The 24,666-nt window shown below is 34.0% G+C and overlaps 1 protein-coding gene across 3 annotated transcripts in view; it reads left to right on the forward strand.

The window, feature by feature from the left end:
• Skic3 (SKI3 subunit of superkiller complex) overlaps positions 1-24,666 on the forward strand; it is a 148,956-nt gene that overhangs the window by 61,358 nt on the left and 62,932 nt on the right. For 2 of the 3 annotated variants that reach the window (XM_070031056.1, XM_070031055.1), the window contains exons 2-15: positions 2,138-2,228; positions 5,629-5,772; positions 7,222-7,313; positions 7,710-7,785; positions 8,257-8,397; positions 10,049-10,147; positions 10,264-10,372; positions 18,133-18,273; positions 19,346-19,447; positions 20,225-20,364; positions 22,380-22,466; positions 22,580-22,683; positions 23,086-23,212; positions 24,163-24,342. In XM_070031056.1, coding sequence (XP_069887157.1) covers positions 2,139-2,228; positions 5,629-5,772; positions 7,222-7,313; positions 7,710-7,785; positions 8,257-8,397; positions 10,049-10,147; positions 10,264-10,372; positions 18,133-18,273; positions 19,346-19,447; positions 20,225-20,364; positions 22,380-22,466; positions 22,580-22,683; positions 23,086-23,212; positions 24,163-24,342 — 1,632 coding nt within the window. In that variant the 5' untranslated portion in view covers position 2,138. Of the gene's footprint in view, positions 1-2,137; positions 2,229-5,628; positions 5,773-7,221; positions 7,314-7,709; positions 7,786-8,256; positions 8,398-10,048; positions 10,148-10,263; positions 10,373-13,650; positions 13,666-15,979; positions 16,054-18,132; positions 18,274-19,345; positions 19,448-20,224; positions 20,365-22,379; positions 22,467-22,579; positions 22,684-23,085; positions 23,213-24,162; positions 24,343-24,666 lie in introns of those variants that run through there. The other variant, XM_070031057.1, reaches the window with a different exon arrangement.

Genomic DNA, 24,666 nt, shown 5'->3' on the forward strand with positions numbered 1-24,666 from the left:
ATGGTTGTGTACATTGATACATATACATATGTACATGTCCATAAATATGTACAATTGTTTCTTTTTTTGAAAATGGGTTATTAGAACAGTGGGGTAAGATGGTTGACTTCAAGAAAAAGAACAGGGAAGACAAAAAGAAAAAGGTATTGAACACTGAGGTTATGGATAAAGAAGCAGTAAAATGTGACACAGGAAGAAGTAGACATAAGTTGCCCAAATAGCTCTTGAGGCTTATTTGTACAGACAAAAGAGCTAGGGGACAGTTTGAGAAAAGAAGATAATCCTGAGAAGCTAGAGCTCTGCCTCAAGCCCCTACACTGCATTTAGGTTTTTGTTGTGTGTGTGTCGGTTGTGGGGCCTGAAATTGGGGCCTGGGCACTGTCCCTTAGCTCTTCAGCTCAAGGCTAGCACTCTACCACTTGAGCCACAGCACCACTTCTGCTTATGTGGTGCTGAGGAATCTAACCCAGGACCACATGCATGCAAGACAAGCACACTACACACTGAGCCACCTTCCCAGCCCCTACTGCATTTAGTTTTAGTATTGATTAATTCTATCTTGTATGCTCCCATTGAAAACTGGGTGATAGAACTGGATGATTTTTTTTTTTTTGGTCCTGGATAGGTTGTAGTCTTTGTTTGCTTGATCTTATTTTGAAACTTTTTTTTTTTCAACAGGTGAGGACTGTTTATTGAGGGACAGCAAGGGGCGCAATCCCATGGGATTGGAGGTTGTGCAAGGGACTGGATTTTGGGGTGGGCTTATATTATTTTGAAACTTTTTATATTCTTTTGAAACTTGGACAGACATCTCAAATTTCACTTGAATGTCATTTTTAATTAAGTAAAATAAATAATTGTTAGCACTGCTTTTGCTGGTTGATTAGAGGTGGAGCCTCATGAGCTTTTCTGTCAGAGCTGGCTTCTAACTATGATCTTCTGAACCTCAGCCTTCTGAGTAGCTAGGATTAGAGGCCATTTAATACTGGTGGATTACAGCTAACAGTTCTGGGCCTCTTCCAAATTCTTATTGGTCTCTATCAGTTTTTGTCATCATTAATGTTGTCTTCTTTTTAGTCCATAGGTTATTTTGTCAAATGGAACTGGTTTGAGAAAATAGAATGTGAAATCAACATTGAAATTTTTTATCTATGGCTGTCAAGATTTGTAGACCATAAAAGATCTGTCTCAAGTTTTCACCTATAGACATTATTCTAAAAGATATGAGCATATGAATATGTTGCTTTAAATTATATAATTGTAATGGCACAATATTACTTTTCTCCCTGTTTGGGGAGTCTAGTGCTACCAATAGATAGATTGAATTTTTAATGTCTCAATTTTTATATTTCGAGTAAATATTTGGGTTGGAGGCATTACACAAGTAGGGAGCACTTGCCTAGCATGCCTGAGTTCAATCCCTAGTACTTAGTTAAAAAAAAAGATTTTAAAACTTACTGTCTCTTAAAATTAACTAGTGAAATTCACTTATAATTGAATGTTAAAAAAGGAAACTTTTTTTCTTTGTATTTTCTGCCTACACTGTTATCTCCTAATTTCATCAGGATGGTAGAACAAAGTTGGGTAAATATTAAGTAGATTTGTAGGCTTCAGATGTTCAAGTGTACAAAGTGACCCAAAGATGGATCACTAACATAGTATACTAATAGTATTATACATCCGATGAAGAGGTTGATCTACATGTATAAAACCAAAGAAATATATGACTAGATTTTGAAAAGAAAAGCCATAATCTTCTTTGACTAAATTCTGCCTACAAGGAACTCACATTCTGGTGGGATTGGGGTGCAGATAATGAACAAGTAGAACATATAGTGTTTGAGATGTGATAACTGCTTTGATGTAGAATAAAGCAAGTGAAAGGTATGAAGCAGTATGGGGGGTGGCTCTGAGTAGGAGGCTAGAAAGATTAATCTTACAATAGTGTATCACAGGTAGGTCTCACTTGAGAAATTGACATTTGAATAACACTCTAAAGAGATGTGGGAATTATGTGTGTAGTAGATTGAAGAGAAGGTCCAAATAAAGGGACTCACAGGCATCCTTTTCAGATGACTAAGTTTATTTAAACAATTACAGTTATTCTACAGTCACTCAAGCTTTTTTCCTGTAATAGAATGTCCAGCAAAGAGGTGAAGACTGCTTTAAAAAGTGCAAGAGATGCAATCAGAAACAAAGAATACAAAGAAGCTTTGAAACATTGTAAGGTAACCAATATTTGTTTCTTGTACTCTGAAGTATGTTACCAATATATGTATTACTGTAAAATTTGAATCATTTACTCTTCAATTGCAACATGAGTGGTAAAACCATTTAGAAGAATCACTAAAGTGGTTAGACTAATATCTCCTTACCTTACTCTATGAGTAGGATAAATTATTTTTGCTACTCTTAATTGTATGTTTCTCTATTGATGAATTATCAAGGCCAGGTTCTCAAAATCTGAATGTGTCAAAGTACCTGTTGACACTAATATATCTTAAAGTTTATTCTTTAATGGTTGACATTCTAACTCTATTTGTTTTGTGGGTGAGAGAATCAAGATTCAAATGCTCATTTATGTGTGAAGAACATGTTCCTATTAGAAAGAATATTCAGGAAAGGTAGAGGGTTGTGGTACAAGTAAAGTCCTTGGGAAGGTGAGAGAAGATAAGATTAAGAGCTTGAGAATAGGCCTTTTATTTCTATCATATACAGTGTTTCCTCTATAGATTTAGTAGTGAGAAAGGTTAACAGTCCCTTCTGATGGCTTCTCTTTTTTTTTTTTTTGGGGGGGATGAAGTTTAAACTGATAGTGGGATGGCTTGCCTAAGAGATTTGAGACAAAAGAAAGTTTGAAGCAGTTGTTATTCTTAGTGAGTGAGAAAACAAAGTTACTAGTAAGAATTGAAAGGATTACTAGGCCCATTTGAAGAACTGGCCCATTGAATTTTCATATTGGAAGGTGAAATTGGTGAACTCAGCTGTAGTTCTTCCTTCTATATAAAGCTTCTCAAATTTAGATACGGAAATGATGTGGTTAGACTATGGATGGTGAGAATGACAAGGTGAATAAAAGACAAAAGAGTTCAGGATGTGATGTCAAGGGAGTAGTGACAGTGATGGGCCATGGAGTTTTGACCTAGATAAGGATAGATGAAAAATACAAAGTAGTGTGTTAAATAGTGCAAAAAAGAGCATGGGGTCACGAATTTGGGATAATAAAGACTTAAGAATTGTTGCTATGGAAATCATTAACTGTAATTGAATAGGGAAGATATAAGAGCAGATATTGGCATGCTGGAAATCAAGATTCTGGGTAAAGAGTATTATGAAGGTTAATAACTAACAGGCTACCATGTCCAATGAGACATCATGAATGTTGATAACACCAAGCATATTTTTGGTGGTATGGTTTGATCACATTAGCTTCAAAAGTAGTAGTGTTTTTGAAATAAGGAAGAACAGAAGAGGAATGTTTCAAATATGGAGAAAACTTGGCTGATTTGAATTGTCACTATAAAGAATTTAGGAGAGCCGGCGCCGGTGGCTCACTCCTATAATCCTAGCTACTCAGGAGGCTGAGATCTGAGGATTGAGGTTCAAAGCCAGCCAGGGCAGGAAAGTCCGTGAGACTCTAATCTCCAATAAACCACTAGAAAACCAAAAGTGGCGTTGTGGCTCAAGCAGTATAGCGCTTGTCTTGAGCTGAAGAGCGCAGGAACAGTGCCCAGGCCCAGAGTTAAAGCCTCATGACCTACCAAAAAAAAAATTAGGAGAGTAATATGGAGATGACAGGGCAGGGCCAAAAGAAATATATAGCATGAAGATGAGAATTTAAGGATAAAGGATGCCCTTGTGAGGTTTAGGTTTCTGGTAGTGACTCCTGAAGCTGTGATGGTACTAATCCTTATATAGAAGGTGAAGAGTCTCATCAGACTCACGGTGAGAGGTGGAGTAAAAAAGTAGAGATAAGTACTTGGCTTATTTAATACTTCACATGTGAATCCATTTTTATTGTACTTCAGTACTGTAGCAGTCTTCTTTTTGTAGGTTTTCTGCAGAATTCAGATTTGAATTCCACCTAGTAGTGCACAATTTGTATTGGAGAGACCCAACTAGAAACCCAACTAGAAACTAGAAACCCAACTAGAAACTAGAGACCCAACTAGAAAACATCAATGGCAAGCATCTGATTACTTATCTGAAGGAACCTAGGATGTTGATTGAAAATAAATGAATTGTTCTTTATTCATTTTTAGCAAGATAGAATTAAGCAAGATAGATTCATTCATAACAAGCTATAGAGTCTTGCTATGTACCCTCAGGTTGTGTACCCTATAACATGCTATGTAGCTCAGACTGGCCTTAAACTCAATACTCTTAACTCAGCCTCCCCAGTGCTGGAATTATAGGCATGCAAGATCACATTCAGCACCTGAATGGATTTTTTATACAGGTGGAGTCAAGTATCCCGCAATTTCTTGGAATTTTATACTCATTTTCAACATCTTTTAATTATTCCTTAAAATGTGTTTCAGATTTGAAAAAGTGATCTGACTATTTGGCAATAGTCAGTAATGGGTGGTTGATTGTGGCATTTGTTCAGCAGTTGTGGGCCTTGCATCATACTTGGCTTTCAGAACATAAGCATTATGGATTTTTTAGGAGATACCCTATTGGACAGAATGGAATTTGTACAATATTCTGGTGATTATCAGAAGTATTATATGGGAACATATAAGCATAATGATTTGACTGGTTCAACTCATAGAAATGCTTTTATTTTGCCTGGAATATGTAAAACTTTGAGAGGCTAATATTGGATTACCTACATTCTAGAATGTATTTACTTCCTTCTTCAAGCTATTTCATTTTATCTTTTTTTTTATTGTGAGAATACTGTACAGAGGAGTTACAATTACATGGGCAAGATAACAAGTACATTTCTTATCAAGCATTGTTGCCTCCTCTTTGTTTCCACTTTTCATCCCTTCCCATACTCCCCCTACCTCCCCCCATCCACCTCCCCCCCACCAAAGTTGTAAAGTTCGTTTTTCAACATAACGACTTGTGCATCTCATTGTTGCAATGGGTCTACCTGTAAGTAGCTGTTATTTCCAAAAGTCTGTATGTGTAATTTTTGTTGCATATCGCAGGTGTTATTTAAACTTTGATCAGCTGCTATTTATTTTGAACATACATTTGGTATAGTCATGTAAGAGTGTCTTTACTTTTCTCTAGCTTATAATTTACACAAAAATCAATCTGGATACTATAGAAAACATTAGGGTAAAGAAAATTATTAGAGTTGGATGAAGTGAAATGAAATAGAGAATAGTTTTGTGAGTTTACTGGGAATGTCAAGGGAGGCTACCCAGTATTCTCAAAGGGCAGGATCATGTGGACAGCTTTCAAGAAATATACCTTATATTCTACACTCTTTATAAACTGGTACCATTAACTTCCTCTCTCCTTTAACACACTGCAGCCAGAAGTGTTAGGTAGCATTTTGCATTTGTCCCATCATATATCAGTTTCCTGACTCCTTAACAGACTGTTGTTTTATTGTATTTCTTCAGTAGTTGCCAAAATGTAATGACTTGTCTTAATTTTTTTTTTAATCAGACAGTCTTAAAACAAGAGAAAAATAACTATAATGCCTGGGTTTTTATTGGTGTTGCTGCAGCTGAGCTAGAACAACCTGATCAGGCCCAGGGGGCTTATAAGAAAGCTGCTGAACTAGAGCCAGATCAATTACTAGCTTGGCAGGTATGTGTACATTATTTTTCTATAGTATGGAAAATTTGTATTTTTTTTAATTCTTAAAAATAGAGGTAACGATTTGAAAATAAGTACTTAACTCTCCTTTTCCCCATATAAGAAAAAATCTTTTATTTATTGGTCTTCTAAACGTCAAAGTTATTTTGGAAAAACAGCACTGTCCAAGATATTGTTGATCATTTTTAACATTCTACTCTGGGTTATTTTGTATGCAAAGATTAAAGTTGAAAAATAATTATGTAACTCTCCAGTTTAATTATATGTGCATACTTATCCAGATCTGTGTTTAACTGGGGAAAAAGAAGTACATAATCATAGGCTTTTCTAAAAATAATATAAAATTTTCAATTCTCTGCCTTGTATGTAGTGTTTTTTCTTTTTTAATTGTTTTTTAGTTGAATTTTCTAATGTTTTATCTTTAATATTTAATTTGTTTCATATGTTAATCACATCTTTGAAATTATATTAATAGGAAGTAGTATGTTCTGGTGAGTGGACTTTTTGTCTCAGCTAAAAAATGAATATGAATTTAAGGTGTGTGGTAAAATATGTTGACTGAGGATATCTGTATCTTTTTTTTTTTTGTTTTGTTTTGTTGGCTGTGGGGCTTGAACTCTGTGTTTGGGCGCTGTCCCTCAGCTCTTCAGCTCAAGGCGAGTGTTCTACCACTTGAGCCACAGCGCCACTTGCAGTTTTCTGGTGGTTTATTGGAGATAAGAGTCTTAGGGACTTTCCTGCCCTGGCTGGCTTTGATCCGTGATCCTTAGATTTCAGCCTCATGAGTAGCTAGGATTATAGGCATGAGCCATTGGCTCCTGGCGATATCTGTATCTTTATTTGAAGTAAAAATACTAATTTTCATAGACTACTTGGGTTTTTGGCTGTATCATAAAGCAGTATCAAATAAAATAGGATCTTAAATGTGCATCAAGTACACGTATATACTCATACACACAAAATGGTATCTGTGTAATAGTAATGGCTTCACTAGCCTGGTTGTAGTATATGCATTTCACAATATGTACATTTATCAGATACCAAGTTGTACATCTTAATGTATACAGTATTTACATATCAATAATACCTCCAAAAAGCTATTTTCTAAAGTGTGCTGAATTTTTTTTCCTGAAAAATAGTGTGAAACACTTCAAATGCATTTTGAAAATAAAGCAAATAGCATAATAAACTTCTTTATGCCTATCATCCAGATTCAACAAAAATTTACTCACAGATAATATTTTTTAATCTGTGTTTTCCTATACCCTCACATCCTTAATTTTATCTCCAGATTTTTTCCCAGAAAACCTCATATATTTTACCTATAAACTATGATAATCTTTATGATAAGTTATCTTTAGAGATTTTCACATTATATTGTAAAATAAATGAGATACAGAGATTTTGGTAAGAATGTAACACTACTTCCTCCTTCTGTAGGGCTTAGCAAGCTTGTATGAAAAGTGTAACCACATAAATGCCAAGGATGACTTACCTGGTGTTTACCAAAAGCTCCTGGATCTTTATGAAAGGTAATGAATATAGGGGAAAGGCTAGTTTCTTTACTAAGCTGATTGAAAATTATGTAGAACTACCCTAAGCACTTAGTGCCAGTTGGGATGCATATTGTCTCAAATGTTAGTAACTGAATCTCTTGTGACTGAAATAGCATCAAAACATTGCTATTAGCAAAATTGAATTAACTTTGCAATTCTAGTATTATTTTCAGTCTGTGTAATGAAAGATAGTTTTTAAAACCTTTTTAATTTTTAACTCAAAATTTTACTGTAGTATAAAGAGAGAATATTTTCTAATGTAAATTGATAATATTATTGGGATTTTAAATTTTTAGTGTTGTAAGTCCTTGGTTTGTTTCATTGTCAAATTAACACCTTAACATCTCCCCCTCCCTTTTTTTTTGACCTAAGCGTTGACAAACAGAAGTGGTGTGATGTCTGTAAGAAACTTGTGGATCTGTATTACCAAGAAAAGAAACACCTAGAGGTTGGTGGTTGATTTTCTAGTGTCTTAGACTTACTTTAGTAGAACTATTATTAGAAGAAATCTTTTTTAAGCTTAAATCAAAAATTAACATGTAGTGTTATCAATAGAATTTAAGAGATAAATTACAATGCTTTGAAGCTGTAAATTAGAATTCAAATTTAAGGTATAATTTCTAAACCTTTTGTAAATTGTTTAGAAGTTAGATAAATAAAGTCTTGCCTGGGGAACTATTTTAGACACATTTATGGCATCTCCATAGATGTAGATTATGGTGATGGTTGAATGTAGTCATCCTATTTGTGTCTACTGTGGTATCTCTGTTGTACTTTAAAAAAACTAGAATTTCCCAATTAACTTTTTAAATGGATTTTCTAACAGGTGGGACTTGGTGCATATGCAATTTTTATGTATTAGTATATAAAAATTTTATTTTCACATTTTATTGACATTTACATTTTTATTTTTCAATAGGTAGCACGAACATGGCACAAATTGATAAAGACAAGGCAGGAAGAAGGTGCAGATAAGCAAGAGCTTCATCAACTGTGGAGGAAGTTGACTCAGTTGCTAGCTGAGAGCACAGAGGATGAGAATAATGAAACCCAACAACTGGTATTGACATATTCCTCACAATTGAACAAGAAAATTGATTATTTAATTGAGTTTGGAAAAGGGTGATAAATATTTTAGGTAGTATATGTATATCACACTATCCATTTTTTTTTTACAGTTTTATATTCATGGAGGCTTTTCTTTATAATGTTAGGATTATTGGCCTGTAGTCTCATATACATTCTGAAGGGAAAAGAATTGTTCTCAGGGTATTAGAATTTCATTCTCTCACATTAATAGGAATATGCACGGTCAGTAATGAATCACTGGAAAAAAACCTAAAAATTGGTTTTCATAAAATTGCTCTAAATTTTATTAAATGTTGTACTTTGAAGGTATGCTTCTTTTTACTTATGAGTTAAGAATGCTGAATTAGTTTGAGGCTTAACAGTTCATCTAGAGTATTTATATTTAGCAATTAGAATATTTATACTAGATAACATTCCTTTTTAGTGTATATTTTAAAATTAATTAAAAAGAATTTTTAAGAGTATAAGTCATTGGTTTTGAACCATAATCAGAAAATATTTCTTTTTATTTTAACTTTAAAAATCACCTTAATTTCTGATTATAATAGTCACTTGATGTATGCTTGTTAAATTGAATAAAAAATTTAAACCATAACAGTTAATAGGCTCTACATAGGATAGAAAGTTAATTTCTTTTGTATATTTGTTCACTCATTTACTCATTGATTTGTTCTGTTATTCAGAAAATATTTACTGAGGATGTATCATGTAACAGGCAATGTATTAAGTATTAAGAGATGAGAACAAAAATGTGAGAATGAAAAAGATTCTATATGAATACCCATTTTTAAAATTAGAACTCATGAAGCCAAATGGTTAATATAATGTGCTGTAAAGTGCTTGCCTTAGCTTCTCATATTGCTGTTATTATTCAATATATACTAAAAAAAGTCCCTTGAAATGTCCTCCAGAGTCAGTAAACACTGCTTAAGAAAAGTACTTTCAATATGATTCAACCATTTCTGTCTCTCTCTTTTCTGTTTTTTGTTGGTCATGGGGCTTGAACTATGGGCCTGAACCCTGTCCCTCAGCTCTTCAGCTCAAAGCTAGTGCTCTACCACTTAAGCCACTGTGCCACTTCTGTTTTTCTGAGTGGTTTATTGGAGATAAGAGTTTCATGGACTTTCCTGCCCTGGCTGGTTTTGAACTATGATTCTCAGATCTCAGCTCCTGAGTAGGATTAAAGGCATGAGCCACTGGCACCTGGCTATCTCTCTTTTTTTAAAGAAGAAATAGAATTTAGCTTCATGAATGTAGCTCTGTGGTAGAAAGCTCACCTAGCATGTACAAGGCTCTGGGTTTGATTCAAAGCACTAGAAAAAAAAAAAAAAGCAAGATTATGCTTCGGTTGACTTATTTGTGACATAGCAAAAAATGGAAGAATGTTTTATTAAATTAACATTGGTAATTTATAGTTATCACTTACTACTTCAGTGAAGTCTATGGCCAAATAGAGTTATACTGCATTCTAGAACTTTTTTACATCATTGATATTGTTAGGGCCAGTCAGTAAAGTGTATTTACAGCAGTTGAAGGTATTGTCTGTATAAAGTAGTATTATACATTTAACTGATTATAGCATTTGGCTTTAAAGTACGCTACACAGGTTTCTTTTGTTTCAGCTTTTAACTGCATTTGAAAATGCACTGGTCTTATCAGATACGATTCCTAGTGAAGATCACCAAGTGCTTTATAAACATTTCATTCAGTGTTTATCCAAAGTAAGTAGTTTCTAAAAAGTTCTATTTAACTTTTATGTGTTTCTAATTAGGAAAGTGTTAAAAAATTTCTTTTATTACTATTGGACTTTAGTTTATTTTGCTTTTATATTTTCAAGTTTCCCCACGAGGCTGCTAGGTTGAAGAAGGCCTGTGAAGGAATGATAAACATCTATCCTACTGTACAGTATCCATTAGAAGTGATTTGTTTGCATTTAATTGAATCAGGTAATTTCTTCTTTATTATATAGTGTATCCCAGGGGTCTGTGATTGTACGGAAATGATATTGCAATCAGTCAAAAACTGGTTTAGTGCTCAGCAAGTGTATAGTGTTGTTTCAGTGTTAGGGGACATAAAATAAATACAGTATGTAGCTTTTATATACACAAAACACTGGATAATACAGGAAAGTGCAATTATGTAGAAGAATTATGAATTACAGAGTCATTTGTTTACTAGTAAAGTTTTTTAGATAGTAGTAATTGAAGGATTTCTTGAATCTTTTATTGACATTATTAGATGGTATTGAAAATTACTACTGATGGCTGAACAGAGCTGTGTAGCTAAGTACATTTGTTTTTGTTTTTTTAAGGAATAATAAAATAGGTTTGTTTGCTTATAGGGAAAGCATAACTAAGATGTAGTTTGGCTGAGTGAGTGTGGCTACATTTTATGGAATGTCATAAATTGAACTTAGGAAAGATTAGCTTTCTTAGTATTTATGTTGTGTCAGTGTTACAAGAACATTTTTCTAATATTGCAATATTATAAAGTAATGAATTTAAAGCTGGGCACTGGTGACTCATGCCTGTAATTCTAGCTACTTAGGATTCTGAGATCTGAGAATTGCAGTTCAAAGCCAGCCCGAGCAGAAAGGTCTGTGAGACTTATCTCAAATGAACCACTAGAAAACTGGAAGTGGTGCTATGGCTCAAGTGGTAGAGTGCTAGCCTTGAATGGAAGAGCTCAGGGACAGCACCCAGGCCCAGAGTTTCAAGCCTCACAACTGACCAAAAAAAAAAAAAAGTAATGAACTTTGTGAATGCTGTATTTCTTAATGAAATAGGACAGATTCAGGTTGAAGAATGTTTCAATGCAAACTTAATGCTTTTGTGACTTTCATATTTTCTTTGGGGATAAAAGAGAAGTGATAAAAAACTAGATTGTTAGAAGTTGACAAACTTGTAGGAGTGAATGTCTTGTGCCCCATAGATATTTGGGCAGCTTGAAGAGTTGGGCCATCTTGATTTTCACACTAGTCTCTGTCTTCTTTGCCAGTATTTGTATTGAGTAGATTGTTTTAAAATAGTTTGATTATCAGCCGCGTGCCGGCTCACGCCTGTAATCCTAGCTACTCAGGAGGCTGAGATCTGAGGATCGTGGTTCAAAGCCAGCCCAGGCAGGAAAGTCCTTGAGACTCTTACCTCCAATAAACCACCAGAAAACTGGAAGTGGCTCTGTAGCTCAAGTGGTAGAGCGCTCACCTTGAGTTGAAGAGCTGAGGGACAGTGCTCAGGCCCAGAGTTTAAGCCCCACGACCGACAAAAAAAAAAAAAAAATAGTTTGAATATCATCTCTGTCCATACTTACTCTCCTGAATTGAGCAAGTTGAAATCAGTAACTGCAGTAGAAACAATACCAATGTGGTGGTAACTATAAACTATTTACTCATCTGTTTTTATTTTTTTCACTTTGTTGCTAAATGAGAATATACATGGGAATGCTTTATATATAAATACCTCTTTTATTTGCCAGAGCAGACAAATAGTTGAAAGTTATTCCTAGAGATAACTGAGGGGGACTTCCTGAAAGGAAATGACCATCACACCTACTGGATTTCCCTACTTTAACCTATATTTTTGATAAGTCCTACTTGTATTTGGAGGTTAAGTACCTCCCAAAGTAAAGTGTTAATAATCTGGGGTAAGGATTAATAGTTACCTCAGAACAATAAGAAGTTATGTTTGATTACTTCTGTTTTCTTTTTATTCTTCCTCTAAGCCAGAGTTTCTTTTCTTTTCTTTTTTTTTTTTTGGTCAGTTGTGGGGCCTGAACTCTGGGCCTGGGCACTGTTCCTCAGCTCTTCAGCTCAAGGCTAGCTTTCTACCACTTGAGTCACAGCACCACCTCTGGCTTTTTCTGTTTATGTGATGCTGAGGAATCGAACCCAGGGCCTCATGCATGCAAGGCAAGCACTCTACCACTGAGCCACCTTCCCAGCCCTAAGCCAAAGTTTCTTTATTCTGAAAATTAAGAACTTCTGAAAATCTTGAAAAGTCTTGTAAAAGCTGTTCCTTCCTCCCCCACAGTACTATGGTATCTGCAGAAATCGCTACTACATAGCATGTAATCACTACTTCCCTTCCACCCAGGACAAACATTTTCTTTTGTCTTGTTCTGGATGTTGAAACTTGAAGATTCATTTTCACAATAACTCAATTTTTAAAATGTAATAAGTTATAAATAGCCTTTATAGTTCAATTGTTTGTTGAAATGTTTTTTCATGCTAAATGACCTTTTTATTTATCTTGCTTTGTTGCTGAAATAGGGAGGGGAGGAAAAGAAAACTTAGTTGTTAAATTCAAGCAGAAAAAGAGCCTGTGATTTTTGGTGTGGGGACAGGGGATAATACTCAGTGATAGTGCACTTGCCTAGCAGGGATAAGGTTCTAGGTCCCTTCTGAAACACTGGAAAATCAATACATATTTTTTTATTCTAGAAGTAATTGAAAATCCAGATTAAAATAAGGAAATAAATATCCTTTCAAATTGTACAAGTTCTCTATACCCTCAAGCAAGATTTACTTGAAAGAAATATTCTCCAGTATCAATCAGTTTCTCTAGTATGTCAGAAATGAAAACGAATTAGTTATTAAAGAAAAATTCATCTTTTTTGTAACTCACTTTAGAAAACAGATTTCCATAGGTATTAGTTTGCATCCCACCTGCAAAACACTCTTTATCCATGGACTGTGCCCCAAGTTTGACTTAAAAAATACGTACTAATATATATAAGTAGTTGTACAAAGAACTGCCATTCAACAAAGCAATTCATGAATACAGTGCATCTTGAGCAGTGTCACCCATCTCTCCTACCATTCCTCCTCCTTCACTTTTCTTAATTTTGTAGTATATGTATTAATTTTTTTTGCCACTTAACAAAGCAGTTTATGTATTAAATGCATCTTGATCTTTGTCACTCCCTTCAACATTTTACCCACCTTTGCCCTACCCCTTTTTTTCCCCCTGAATTTTGTGGCATATACAGTGAATTCTTGACTGTATTCTCCTCCTCTTCTCCTCTTCATCTGTCTACCCATCTCCCCTTGGCTCCTTACCCCCCCCACCCCCCACCATCTTGCAAGTACTTAGTTCCTGGTGAAATAAGCTGGCTGAGCCTAAATAATTTCTTTCAGACATCCTGGTGTCTAGGCAGAAGATTTGGGGCTGTCCACCCAGCTCCAAGGCCTAGAGTTGAGACAAGCCATCCTTTGAAGTGCAGATATACCTGGCTCAATCAGGTGAGCTAGGAGTGCTGTGCTTTAGAGAAATGAATATATCATAGCCTTAGGAAAGCTTTGATTCGCTCCATAAATGGCTTGAATCACCTGCCTCTGAGTAGCCTCTAAGCATAACATATGTGGATGGTTAAGGCCTGTTTCTCCTAGATGGGGAAGTTTTACTGGTACCTGAGTATGTCTATTTAAGTTCTAGCTTCTTGTCTTCTTAGTGGGGGAGGGTGATGTACCACCTCTCTGTAGGTGATAGGTATACTTGAATCCCTAAAAACAGGGGCGAGCACTTGGATGATAGGTTGCTGAACCTGTCAGTCCAGTGCCTGGGACTTGAATTATCCTGTAACCCTGCAAGGACCCTATTTAGGTATGAAAAGTACATGCACTGGGACACCCACATGTGCCTCCGTGATCACATTCTGTGTCCTGTCTCCTGGCTTGTCTCCATTCATCATGGCATTTGGTATTGTTTTTGTTCTTTCTTTCCTGTCTGGCCTGTTTCCTAATTCTGTTATGTGTATTTGGGGGCTGCAGGCCTTTATAACAACTGGCTGTCTGTGGCCTGCTGTGTAATAAAGACTCTAAAATTCCACCTACCAATGTGACTTCTGAGAAACTTCACCTTACAACACTGGTACTTATTTTGTTGGTCTTTGACTTAGTCTTTGTAAAGAATTATACTATTTCAGCTTTCTGTAGTGTCTATTATACTTGTTATTACATTTGTAACAATTTGCATATAATCCAGTATATTTACTTATAGATTTATAGCCACATTCTAGCTACTTCAGATGAAGGAAGCCATGCAGCCTTTGTTTCTCTGGTTCTGGCTCATTTCACTTAATATAATTTTTTTTATGTCTTTCCATTTCCTTATGACTGGTGCAATATCATCCTTTCTAATGGATGAATAAAATTCCATTGTGCACATTACCACATTTTCTTGATGCATTCATCCACTGAGGGGCATTTGGGCTGATTTCATATCTTGGCTATGGTATAAATAGTGCTATAATGAACTATGGTTGTGCTCTAGAGCCTTGTTTGTACTCTATTTAATAAATGCTCAGGAGTGGAATAGGCTGGAAGAAAGAGCTTCTTCAACAAATGGTCCTGGCAAAACTGGATATTCACATGCAGAAAACTGAAACTAAATCTTTATGTATCACCTTGCACCAGCTTCATTTCAAAATGGATCAAAAATCTCAATGTTAGACCAGAAATCATGAAACTATTATAGAAAGAGGTAAGGGAAACACTAGGGCTTTTCGTTACAGGCTGAAACTTTTAGGTAAAGATTTGGAAATACAACAAATCAAAGGAAAACTTGATGAATGGAATTGCATCACACATAAGTGTTTCTGCATGGTGAAGGACATAGCTAACAAACAAAAAGAAAACCCACAGAATAGAAGGTTTTTACCAGCTATACTTCAGACAGGGGCCTAACATCCCAAATATATTTAGAGCTTAAAAAATTAAACCATCAAAAAATAAATCTTCAAAGAAAAAACAACCCAATTCATAAATGGGCTAATGACTTAAAAACTTTTCAGAAGAAGTAAAATGGCCAATAGACACATGAAGAAATGTTCAACTTCTGGCCATGCAAATCAAAACAACACTGTGATTCCACCACACCCTAGTTATAATGGTTATTATCAAGAAAACAATGAATAATAAATGCTGATGAAGATGCAGCCAAAGAGAACTCTGTTATACTGTTGGTATTAACACTGTTAGTGGGAATGTAAACTTGTTCAGCCACTATGGAAAGCAGTATGTAGGTTCCTCAAAAAACTAAATATAGAACTACCTTATTTACTTGCCATTTTGAGGACAAGTGAACAAAACAATAGCAACAACAAGCCAATGTTTTAAGCTACTTTTAAAGTCATAAATCTCTAGTCTTTGAATCCTTTTAATGTTAAAAAGAGGATAAATTAGTGATTTTTCTATTCAAAAGCAACGATACCTATTTTCTTTCTGTTTTATTCTCAACAAAGATTTTTTTTTAGGTAGTATTCTCAACAAAAATGAATATGGAAGAGAGAATTGAGGGTGCCACGTATCTTCACATAACATGTTATTATATTAATGCTGCTAGTTTTTGTTACAATTGGTCCTATGTGGAGAATTTGTTACCAAGAGCTGCATAAATATAGTCTCCCAAAATCTCATTTTGTTTCTATAATTGTACTTTTAGGTATTAACAAAGAATATGTTACATCGGTTTACCTTCTTTTAGAAGTTGCCCTGTTCATCTTAAGCCTTTTGGAAAGTGCTTATACATGCTTTTCTTACCCATGTACAATTTTAGGTACTCTAACTTTGGATGATCATTGGAGAGATGTGTGTGTTTTTCCCCTAATAAACACAGTTTATGTTGCCAAGGTAATCTCTCATTAATTGTTCCTATGGAGTAAGACAGTTCTGACTCAGATAGGTAGAAATTGAAGGTAAAATTTTAATAGCATTTTTTCCCTTTTTTTGGATGTCAATATATTTAATTTTCTATTTTAATTCTTAGTTTTTACTTCTTGAATAACAATTCATGATGGTATTTTTTAAAGAATTATAAAAATATTAATGAATGTCTCACATGTACGAGATTGATACTTTCTAAAAGTAACCATTTGTTTACAGGGGCAACAACAAAAAAGTTATATTTGTTAGACTACAGTAAAAGTGGATTATGGTATTTTACCATATGGTATTGTCTAACAACTGTAGACCTGTGGTTCTTAAAGTATGATCTCTAGAGCTAGTTTGAAATGCAAATTATTAAGTCTTATACCAGACTTACTAAATGAGAAACTATGAACAAGACTTAGCATGCTGTATTTTAAGTTATTTGGTGCTTAGTGTAGACATATCTACTTCAAATAATGCTGCTTGTTAGAAACAGGGAAGAGCATTGCTTTGTTTGGGAGGATGTAAGGGTATTAGACTAGCATATTGTTTATATTTATGGAAGCAATTGTGAGAACATTAACAGAAAAATACATGTCTGGAAGCATAATAGTAGCAGGCATGTGTCTTTTTCTTTTTAAATTTTTTTGGTCAGTCTTGGGGCTTGAACTCTGGGCTTAGGCACTGTTCCTGAGCTCCTTTTACTCAAGGCTAGTGCTCTATCATTGAGCCACAGCTCTACTTTTGGCTTCCTAGCCCGGACTTCCCAGTCTGGATTGGCTTTGAACTGTAATCTTCAGATCTCAGCCTTCTGAGTAGCCAGGATTACAGGCATGAACCATCAGCCTCAAGCTAGGTATGTGTCATTTTCAACTTATTAATCAATTTGAATTCATATTTTGCCAAACAGTACTAAAGCTTTCATTCTTTAGCTGATATGATTTAAAAAAATGGTGCTAATTTGTATTTCTATATAACTTATTACTTTTGGATTTTACATCTGTACGTTTCTGATTTTGAAAAGTTTAATTGGTACTATGCAAATACTTTACCTTTAACATCTATGAATAAAACAGTGGTTCCACTTATGGGTTAAGGGTCATATTTTACATGTATATTAAGGCAGTAGGTCTTTTCAGATAAATTGTTTTTATTTGTTTTCTGTATTTATTGTTTCAAATTACAGTAACTTTACTTTTCAAGAACTTTCTTGTGTGATTAAGTAATTTGAGTGCTGAATGCTATTATTCATCTAAAACCAGAAATCATATATTAAATTCTTTGCATACTTTTCTTGAGATAGTAATCCTCAGATTGATAGAGGTTGAAGAAAATAGAAATATAACAAAATATATAAATGTTTTCTTTTGAGAACCTAAGCTAGCCTTGAACTCAAAGTCCTCCTGCCTCAGCCTCCTTGGTGCTAGGAATTTACACATATGCCACCATGCATGGCTATATATAATGTTTTCTAAACAAAATTGTTTTATCAGAATAAATTTAAAAATAAATGCTATCATTAGGTTGTTAGTAAGTTTAATTATTATATAGAAGATAGTTCATAAATAGATGGAAACCTATTTGCTGAACTTGTTAACAAGACTGTGATTAAGTCATTGTTCAGTGTCCTGATCCTAAAATGCTAAAAAAATTCCACTGGATTTGGCTATTATGTGCCTTTGTAATGTATTGCTGCTCACAGACAGAGGTTGATGTGAATATCTCCCTTTGACAGAAGGTCCTTCATTTAACAACTGAAATTGTTCCTGATGAATAGGAAAGAGAGATCTGGCATGTCATAGGTTGCTCAACTTAGTCTACTGGTGCTATGACTTGAGGTTCAGTGTCTTTGGATAAAGTGGTTTCTACTTAAAATATTTTAGAAGATGAAGGATTATAGTTTATAAGATTATTTTTCTGTATTTGCTAGTTTATTTAAGTTTTGAATTCTTAGAATCAAATTATGGTAAAATATGTCTACAGCTTTTGGGATTTAAATCTATAGATCTATATCTATATATACATGTGTACATGTCTAATAACTTTCTTTTTTAATTCCAGGAAATCTTACTGATGAAGGACATCAGTATTGTTGTAAACTAGTGGAAATGAATTCAAAAAGTGGCCCAGGCCTCATTGGCTTAGGTATTAAGGCAATACAAGACAAAAAGTATGATGATGCTATTAGTAATTTAACAGAAGGTAAATATATGGTATAAAGCATTTAACCTAAAGTGTGACTGGTATTCAGTCAATGGGCATTCATCTTAGAGCTTTGCTTTAAGGAAATGTCTAAGGTAGAAAGGGAAAAATTGTGTCTGCATATTCTGGAGTCTGCTTGGGTTTGGATTCCAACTCTCCTACTCACTAATTTTAAGACCATGGAAAAGCATGTTAATTTTTTTTTTTTAATTCGTCATGGGGCCTGAACTCTGGGCCTGGGCGCTGTCCCTCAGCTCTTCAGCTCAAGGCTAGCACTCTACCACTTGAGCGTCAGCCCTGCTTCCAGCTTTTTTTGCTTATGGGGTGCTGAGGAATCCAACCCAGGGCCTCGTGCGTGCAAGGCATGCACTCTACCACTGAGCCACCTTCCCAGCCCCGCATGTTAAATTTTCTATATCTTAGTATTTTGATTTGTAAAATAAGGACAGTTTTAGGAAATATTGGAAAGTGTTTAACTTAGTCTCATCAAGTATATTGTTTCTGGATGAACATACATTCAAGCAAAGATTTAACTAACAAATACAACTTAGGCAAGTAGATGAAGGGGATGCAAACATTTTAGCCCAAGAGATGAGTCTATGAGATATCCTAAGGTCTGAGGAAAACTTACTCTAAGTATAGTTCACCAAGATTTGAGGTTGCAGGAGGGGCAGGAAGTGAAAACCCTTTTTTTTTTTTTTTTTGTAAGTTTACAAGTTAACTTGAGAACAGTGAAGAGTGGAAAGTTTTAAGAAAGGGAAATTTATAATACGATTTGGAGTGTTTTGTTTTATTTTTTAGAAATATTGTGACAATAGTATAGAGAATACCTTGAAGTAGAGGTCAGGTACTTACCGTGACCTGGGATAAAGATGGTGGAGATCTCAGTGGAAGTGTTGGTGGAAGAGGTGGAGAAATGTGAATGGAGTGATGGATTGAGGCACAGAATCTGTATGGTTAATGATTGAGTAGATAGGAGAAGATCAGAGTTGGACTTGGAGAATAGGTAGTGGTGCTAGTAACTTAATTTCTCCTGAGAACTTTTGCTTCTTGGTTGTTTTTATCTTTTTAGGATTAAAGGAAAGCCCTCTCTGCATAGCTGGGTGGTATCATCTGGCAGAAGCCCAAGTCAAAATGCATAGACCTAAGGAAGCTGTTCTTTCATGTAATCAAGGTATCTTTGACATCTTTTGTATTTACATATAAGAATGGTCAGTACTGTTTTCATCCTAAAGGAGAAAGATAGTGCTTTAAAAAGGCCTTCAATTTTAAATTCTACTTTAAATTTCACCAAGGAGATGAAATAAATGCCAAATCTACATATAGAAATTTTGACATAGTTCATATTTGGTGGCTATACTCCACCTTAGTAACAAGGAAATTTCTGGTGTGCAAAGAACCTTTATGAATCTTAATTTCTCTGATGTAGATAAAAGAAGTCTTAGGTATCCGGAACTTAGTTGAATGTGGTAAGTGAGCTATGGGACCTAGGAAATCATAAAAGTTACTTCTCTGTTTGTGACCCAATTATTATATAGGTTCTTTAATTGAAAATCAGTTCATTTAGATCTTTTCTAATTCAGCTTCTTTTAGATTTCCCATTCCAGCATTCATAACTTGTCATGTGTATTGGCTTTAACTAAGAGTTTCATTATGTAGCAGATGTAGGTAGCTATTGTTTTGATTCAGGATCTTTAGTTTTATATGTCATGTGAAGATACAGGTTTCAAATTCATATGTTTTGCTCTAAATTGAAATCTTTCTATAAAGAGTTCAGGTAAGAATTTATATTAACCTTTGAATTATTATTCATAAATATGCTCTGTTAGAAATTTGTGCATATCATATACCATGCTTATTATATACCGTATAATACTATGTGTTATTCTTCAAAAGCAAATAAAGTAAATAATATGGTTACCTTCATTTAGATGTCTTTAATTTTTGCCAGCTCTGAATCACATAGGAAATATCAGTGCATCTGGAGGCAGTTTTTATCAGAAAAATCTTTGTCTTCGTTTGAAAGCAGAGGCTTTGATTAATCTCTCTGATTGTGAGTCTTCAGAGGAAGCAATTCACACCCTTGATCAGGTAGACTGAATATTCTTTCAACTCTTAATTAGTTTCCATTCAGCCAGATACCAAGCATCTTTCTCTAATAAAAATGAACTTATATCAACTTTGGCTTATGAGTATAAATTCATCATATCCATTCTTTGATAACCCATTTACACAGTTCAGGATTTTCTTGGTTGAATTATATGCTCTTCAGTAAAGCCATGTTTTTCTTTTAATAACAGTTTTAGCTGTTATTTTTACTTCTTTTTATCCTTGTAGGTTATTACTTCTTGATTATTATAAACTTGGTATTCCAAACTTTTAAGAACATGTTTTACAGATTAGTGACAAGTTGAATTGAAGATTCATAGTAGAGATTGTCGTTGGCTTCATTCAAAGAAAGATTTTTTTTTAAAGGAGGAAATTAATTTCTTAATGTGTTTGGTTCAAGTATTTTGAAATTCTCTAGCCAAAGCATGAAACAGGTAAATTGTGAATTATAACAACATTATATCTTCAAAATTTATACTAGATAATTGCTATTTTTGCTAAAATTAAAATTATATCACTTTGATATAGAGGCTTTTGAGTTAAAAAGCTTTGTTTTGTATATTTCATATGTTTTGGTATTTCTTATGATTTACTTAAAATTATAGTAATTGTCAGCATCTTTCAAGAGTTAATATCTTATTTTTTTTATTTTGTACTTACCTTTCCCCAATAAGGCATTTTGTGTGAGGCTTCTTGAAGACCTTTTTTATAATTCACATACACACACATATGCACACACACATGCAGAGAAGTTTAATTTAGAATTAGAAGAGTCCATGCCTAAGATAAAAAAATGTACAAAGATAAGTACAGAGCAAGTATCTTGCTTTGTTAGAAAGGAAGGAAATTGACATTAGTAATGTTAGAAGGGTTCAGGAGCTAGTATGATGAGTTTCTCAGTTGCTAAAGAGGTCATTAATAACTGCAGTACATTGTAAGACACAAACTTAAAATTTGTTTGTGTATAGCAATACAGAAAAATCAAGAAAACCCCAAGAAAACAAAAATCGTTGTAGGTTGCTAAGGTGCCATTTAGAACGAATCTGTCCCTTTTCTCTTTCCTTCATGAAATGTTCCTCATAACAAAAGTACATATATAGGGAGGAGAAATTTCTTTTTGTTGAAGAATTTCGTGTTATTAGGGATAATGAAATAGAAAATCTTAATGAATGAGTAGGATCTAATGAATGAGGATCCACAACTGCTAATATCACAGTAAGACAGCCAGCTAGATATAACCACATACAAGTAAACGAAGTATTTTCGCTAGAATATCAACCTCAATCAGATCAAGTGTCCAGACTTAACTACTAAAATGCCAAGGAAATGTTAAACACAATGAGAATACACTCAGAAAAATCAGACTTTACGAAACTATAACATATGACTTATTTTTTTTTTATTATCTGAAAAGTAGAAAGAAAAGCAATAGGAGGGAAATCTATAGATTAAAAGAGAATATTTTATCTCCACTGTAAGAAAAGGGAGACATACACATACATATCTAGGACGTCCTTCAGCCAATTGATTAAAACTAATAAATTGCTCAAAAGCATTTATAAGGCAACTGGGAAATTTGATGATGTGAAAGATGTACAGTTGACTTGTTTAGATGACATGATAGTGTGCTATGTTATTTACACATTAATTTATCTTTTAGATATAGATACTGAAGGATCACAGATGAAAAGTTATCATATGTAGATGCATTAAAAACCATCTGAGCAGGAATGTGACAGAATGGGTAGATGTATATATGAAAAAAGGATTGACTTTAAATTTGGCTTCATGATGAGAACAAGTATGCTTATTATACTGGTCTCTTATTTTTTCATGTATTTGAAATGAAGAAGAGTATTAATAGTGATAGAAAGTAGGACCTCTGCATCTTTATTCTATTAGGACTATGATCTTCTATATCATTCTTTAGTTAAAGCAAACACTGCTACACTTCTGTTGAAGGAGATTTATAGCGATTGTTTATAATTGTTTTGTAGGTTTCTGATGCAAATAATGTTCCAGAACTTTTGGTTCTCAAAGGTTTGGCCTATCTGAACAAAGGTTCATTAGATGAAACTACCAAGGTTGGTGGGTTTTTTTTGTTTTTTTGTTTTTTTTTAAATTCAAACTGAGTATTGTTTAAAAATTTAACATATTTTTTATGTAGAAATAGAATTGACTACCATATACTTTACAGATTATGGAAGACCTTCTTTCTTCTTACCCTGACTTAGCTAAAGCTCATGCTCTTGAGGCTTTGATTCATTTTACCAAAAAGGACTACATCCAAGCAGAAAAGTGGTAAGAATATAAAGATCACTTATAAATCTAGTCACATGTTAGCTTACTATATTTTTGAAAAATTCAAGATGGGTTTGATGAAGATCTAATTTGTCTAAGTTTAATTGCTAAAAGCTTTAATAAGTCATTAAATTTTAAGAAATATATTTCTCATTTAACACAATAAAAAAAGATTATTAGATTTTGAATCTAGCATATAATAATATTTAGTAAGATATAAGAATTGATATATACTATGTAACATGACATGATAGTACAGAAAGGCTACTGTACTGGTTAAAGTTCCACTCAAACTCTGATTGGTCCATCTAGGAGTCTTCTATATTTTTGTACTTGTGTGTATGTACAAACATACATGCACATTTACTCAACATTCCTTTTTATTCCCTCTTGGTCATATAGTTTCCACAGAGCTCTTGAGAAAGATGCTGAAGTTGCTGAATATCATTACCATCTGGGACTAACCTATTGGTTTATGGGTGAAGAGACAAGGAAAGATAAATCAAAGGCTCTTACCCACTTTCTGAAGGTATACAGATGTTACTATTCAATTCTTCATTGAAGTGGTTCATTATGGAATCATGTGTAGGGATCATATAAGTTAGGTATTTATAATTTCTGAACATTTTTTGTGTGCATCATTTCTTACACATGAGATTTTGTGAGAATTTTATGTGTGTTTTCAAGGAGAAAAATCTTAAAAGTGAAAATTTCTCTTTCAGAAATAGATGCTGTAGAAAATGAGACATAATTATCTTTGAAAAAACATAGTTTTAGGTAATTTCTAATTTAGTTTTACAGAAATATCAGTCTAGCTTTTTAACTCTTGCTTTTTTCTTTAATATGTTTAATATCTGTAAGTTATATTCTTGACTCATAAAAGCAAATTAACTTAACAATAGCTATAATTTCACATTTCCTTTTTTTTAACCTCCATTTTTACCTCCTTTTTTTTTACCTCCTTGTTTTACCTCCTTTTTTACTTTAAGTAGTGAGGTTCAATTTATTATTACTATAATCTATCTATCTATCTATCTATCTATCTATCTATCTATCTATCTATCTATCTATCTATCTATTTATTTATTTTTGGTGCTGGTCCTGGGGCTTGAACTCAGTGCCCAGGTGCTGTCTCTGAGCTTTTTTACTCAAGGCTAATGCTCTATACTTGGGTCACAGCTCTACTTCAAAGCTTTTTGGTAGTTACTAGGAAATGAGAATCTCACGACTTTCTTGCCCCACCTGGGTTTGAACCGTTATTCTTGGATCTCAGATTCCTGAGTAGCTAGCATTACCGGTGTGAGCCAGTGGCGCCCTGCAAGGATCGACTTTTATGTCTACTTTAAGTCCTACTCTAAAAAATACTTTAGTCCATTTTTGAGCATTTAATAATACTATATCTTTTTTCTTTATATCTTTTGTGATTTTAAAGATATCCCAATAACTTTGTAACGTTCTGTGTCAATATTTATTTCAAAGGCTGCAAGACTGGATACATACATGGGCAAGGTTTTCTGCTATTTAGGTCATTATTATAGAGATATAGTGGGTGACAAAACTAGAGCCCGTGGATGTTATAGAAAAGCATTTGAATTGGATGACACTGATGCTGAATCTGGAGCTGCAGCAGTTGATTTAAGTGTGGAGCTAGAGGATATGGTATGTCTAGTAACCACTTAGATCTTTTCTTTTTTTTTTAAATCCAGGATGTATAAATGGAAACATTTTTAGGGATTGTTACAGGGAAAAAATGCTGAAATATATTGTCTGTGAATGAAGATAGTAAAATAAAATTCACTGAAATAAAAATAAAATTCGCTGAAAGTTGTTGAATAATAGGGGCTTGGAGGGAGGGGGAATGGAAGAATAAGTGGAGGGGTCACTCTGACTAAAGTACTAAATGGCTAACATATGAACTGCCACAGTGAAATTTTGAACACCTAACATACACAAAAAAATGGTTGACAAGAATGTCACGTCTCT

The sequence above is a fragment of the Dipodomys merriami genome, unplaced genomic scaffold (assembly GCF_024711535.1).
Source record: "Dipodomys merriami isolate MVZ:Mamm:240054 unplaced genomic scaffold, mDipMer1.0.p SCAF_20, whole genome shotgun sequence".
NCBI lineage: Eukaryota > Metazoa > Chordata > Mammalia > Rodentia > Heteromyidae > Dipodomys > Dipodomys merriami.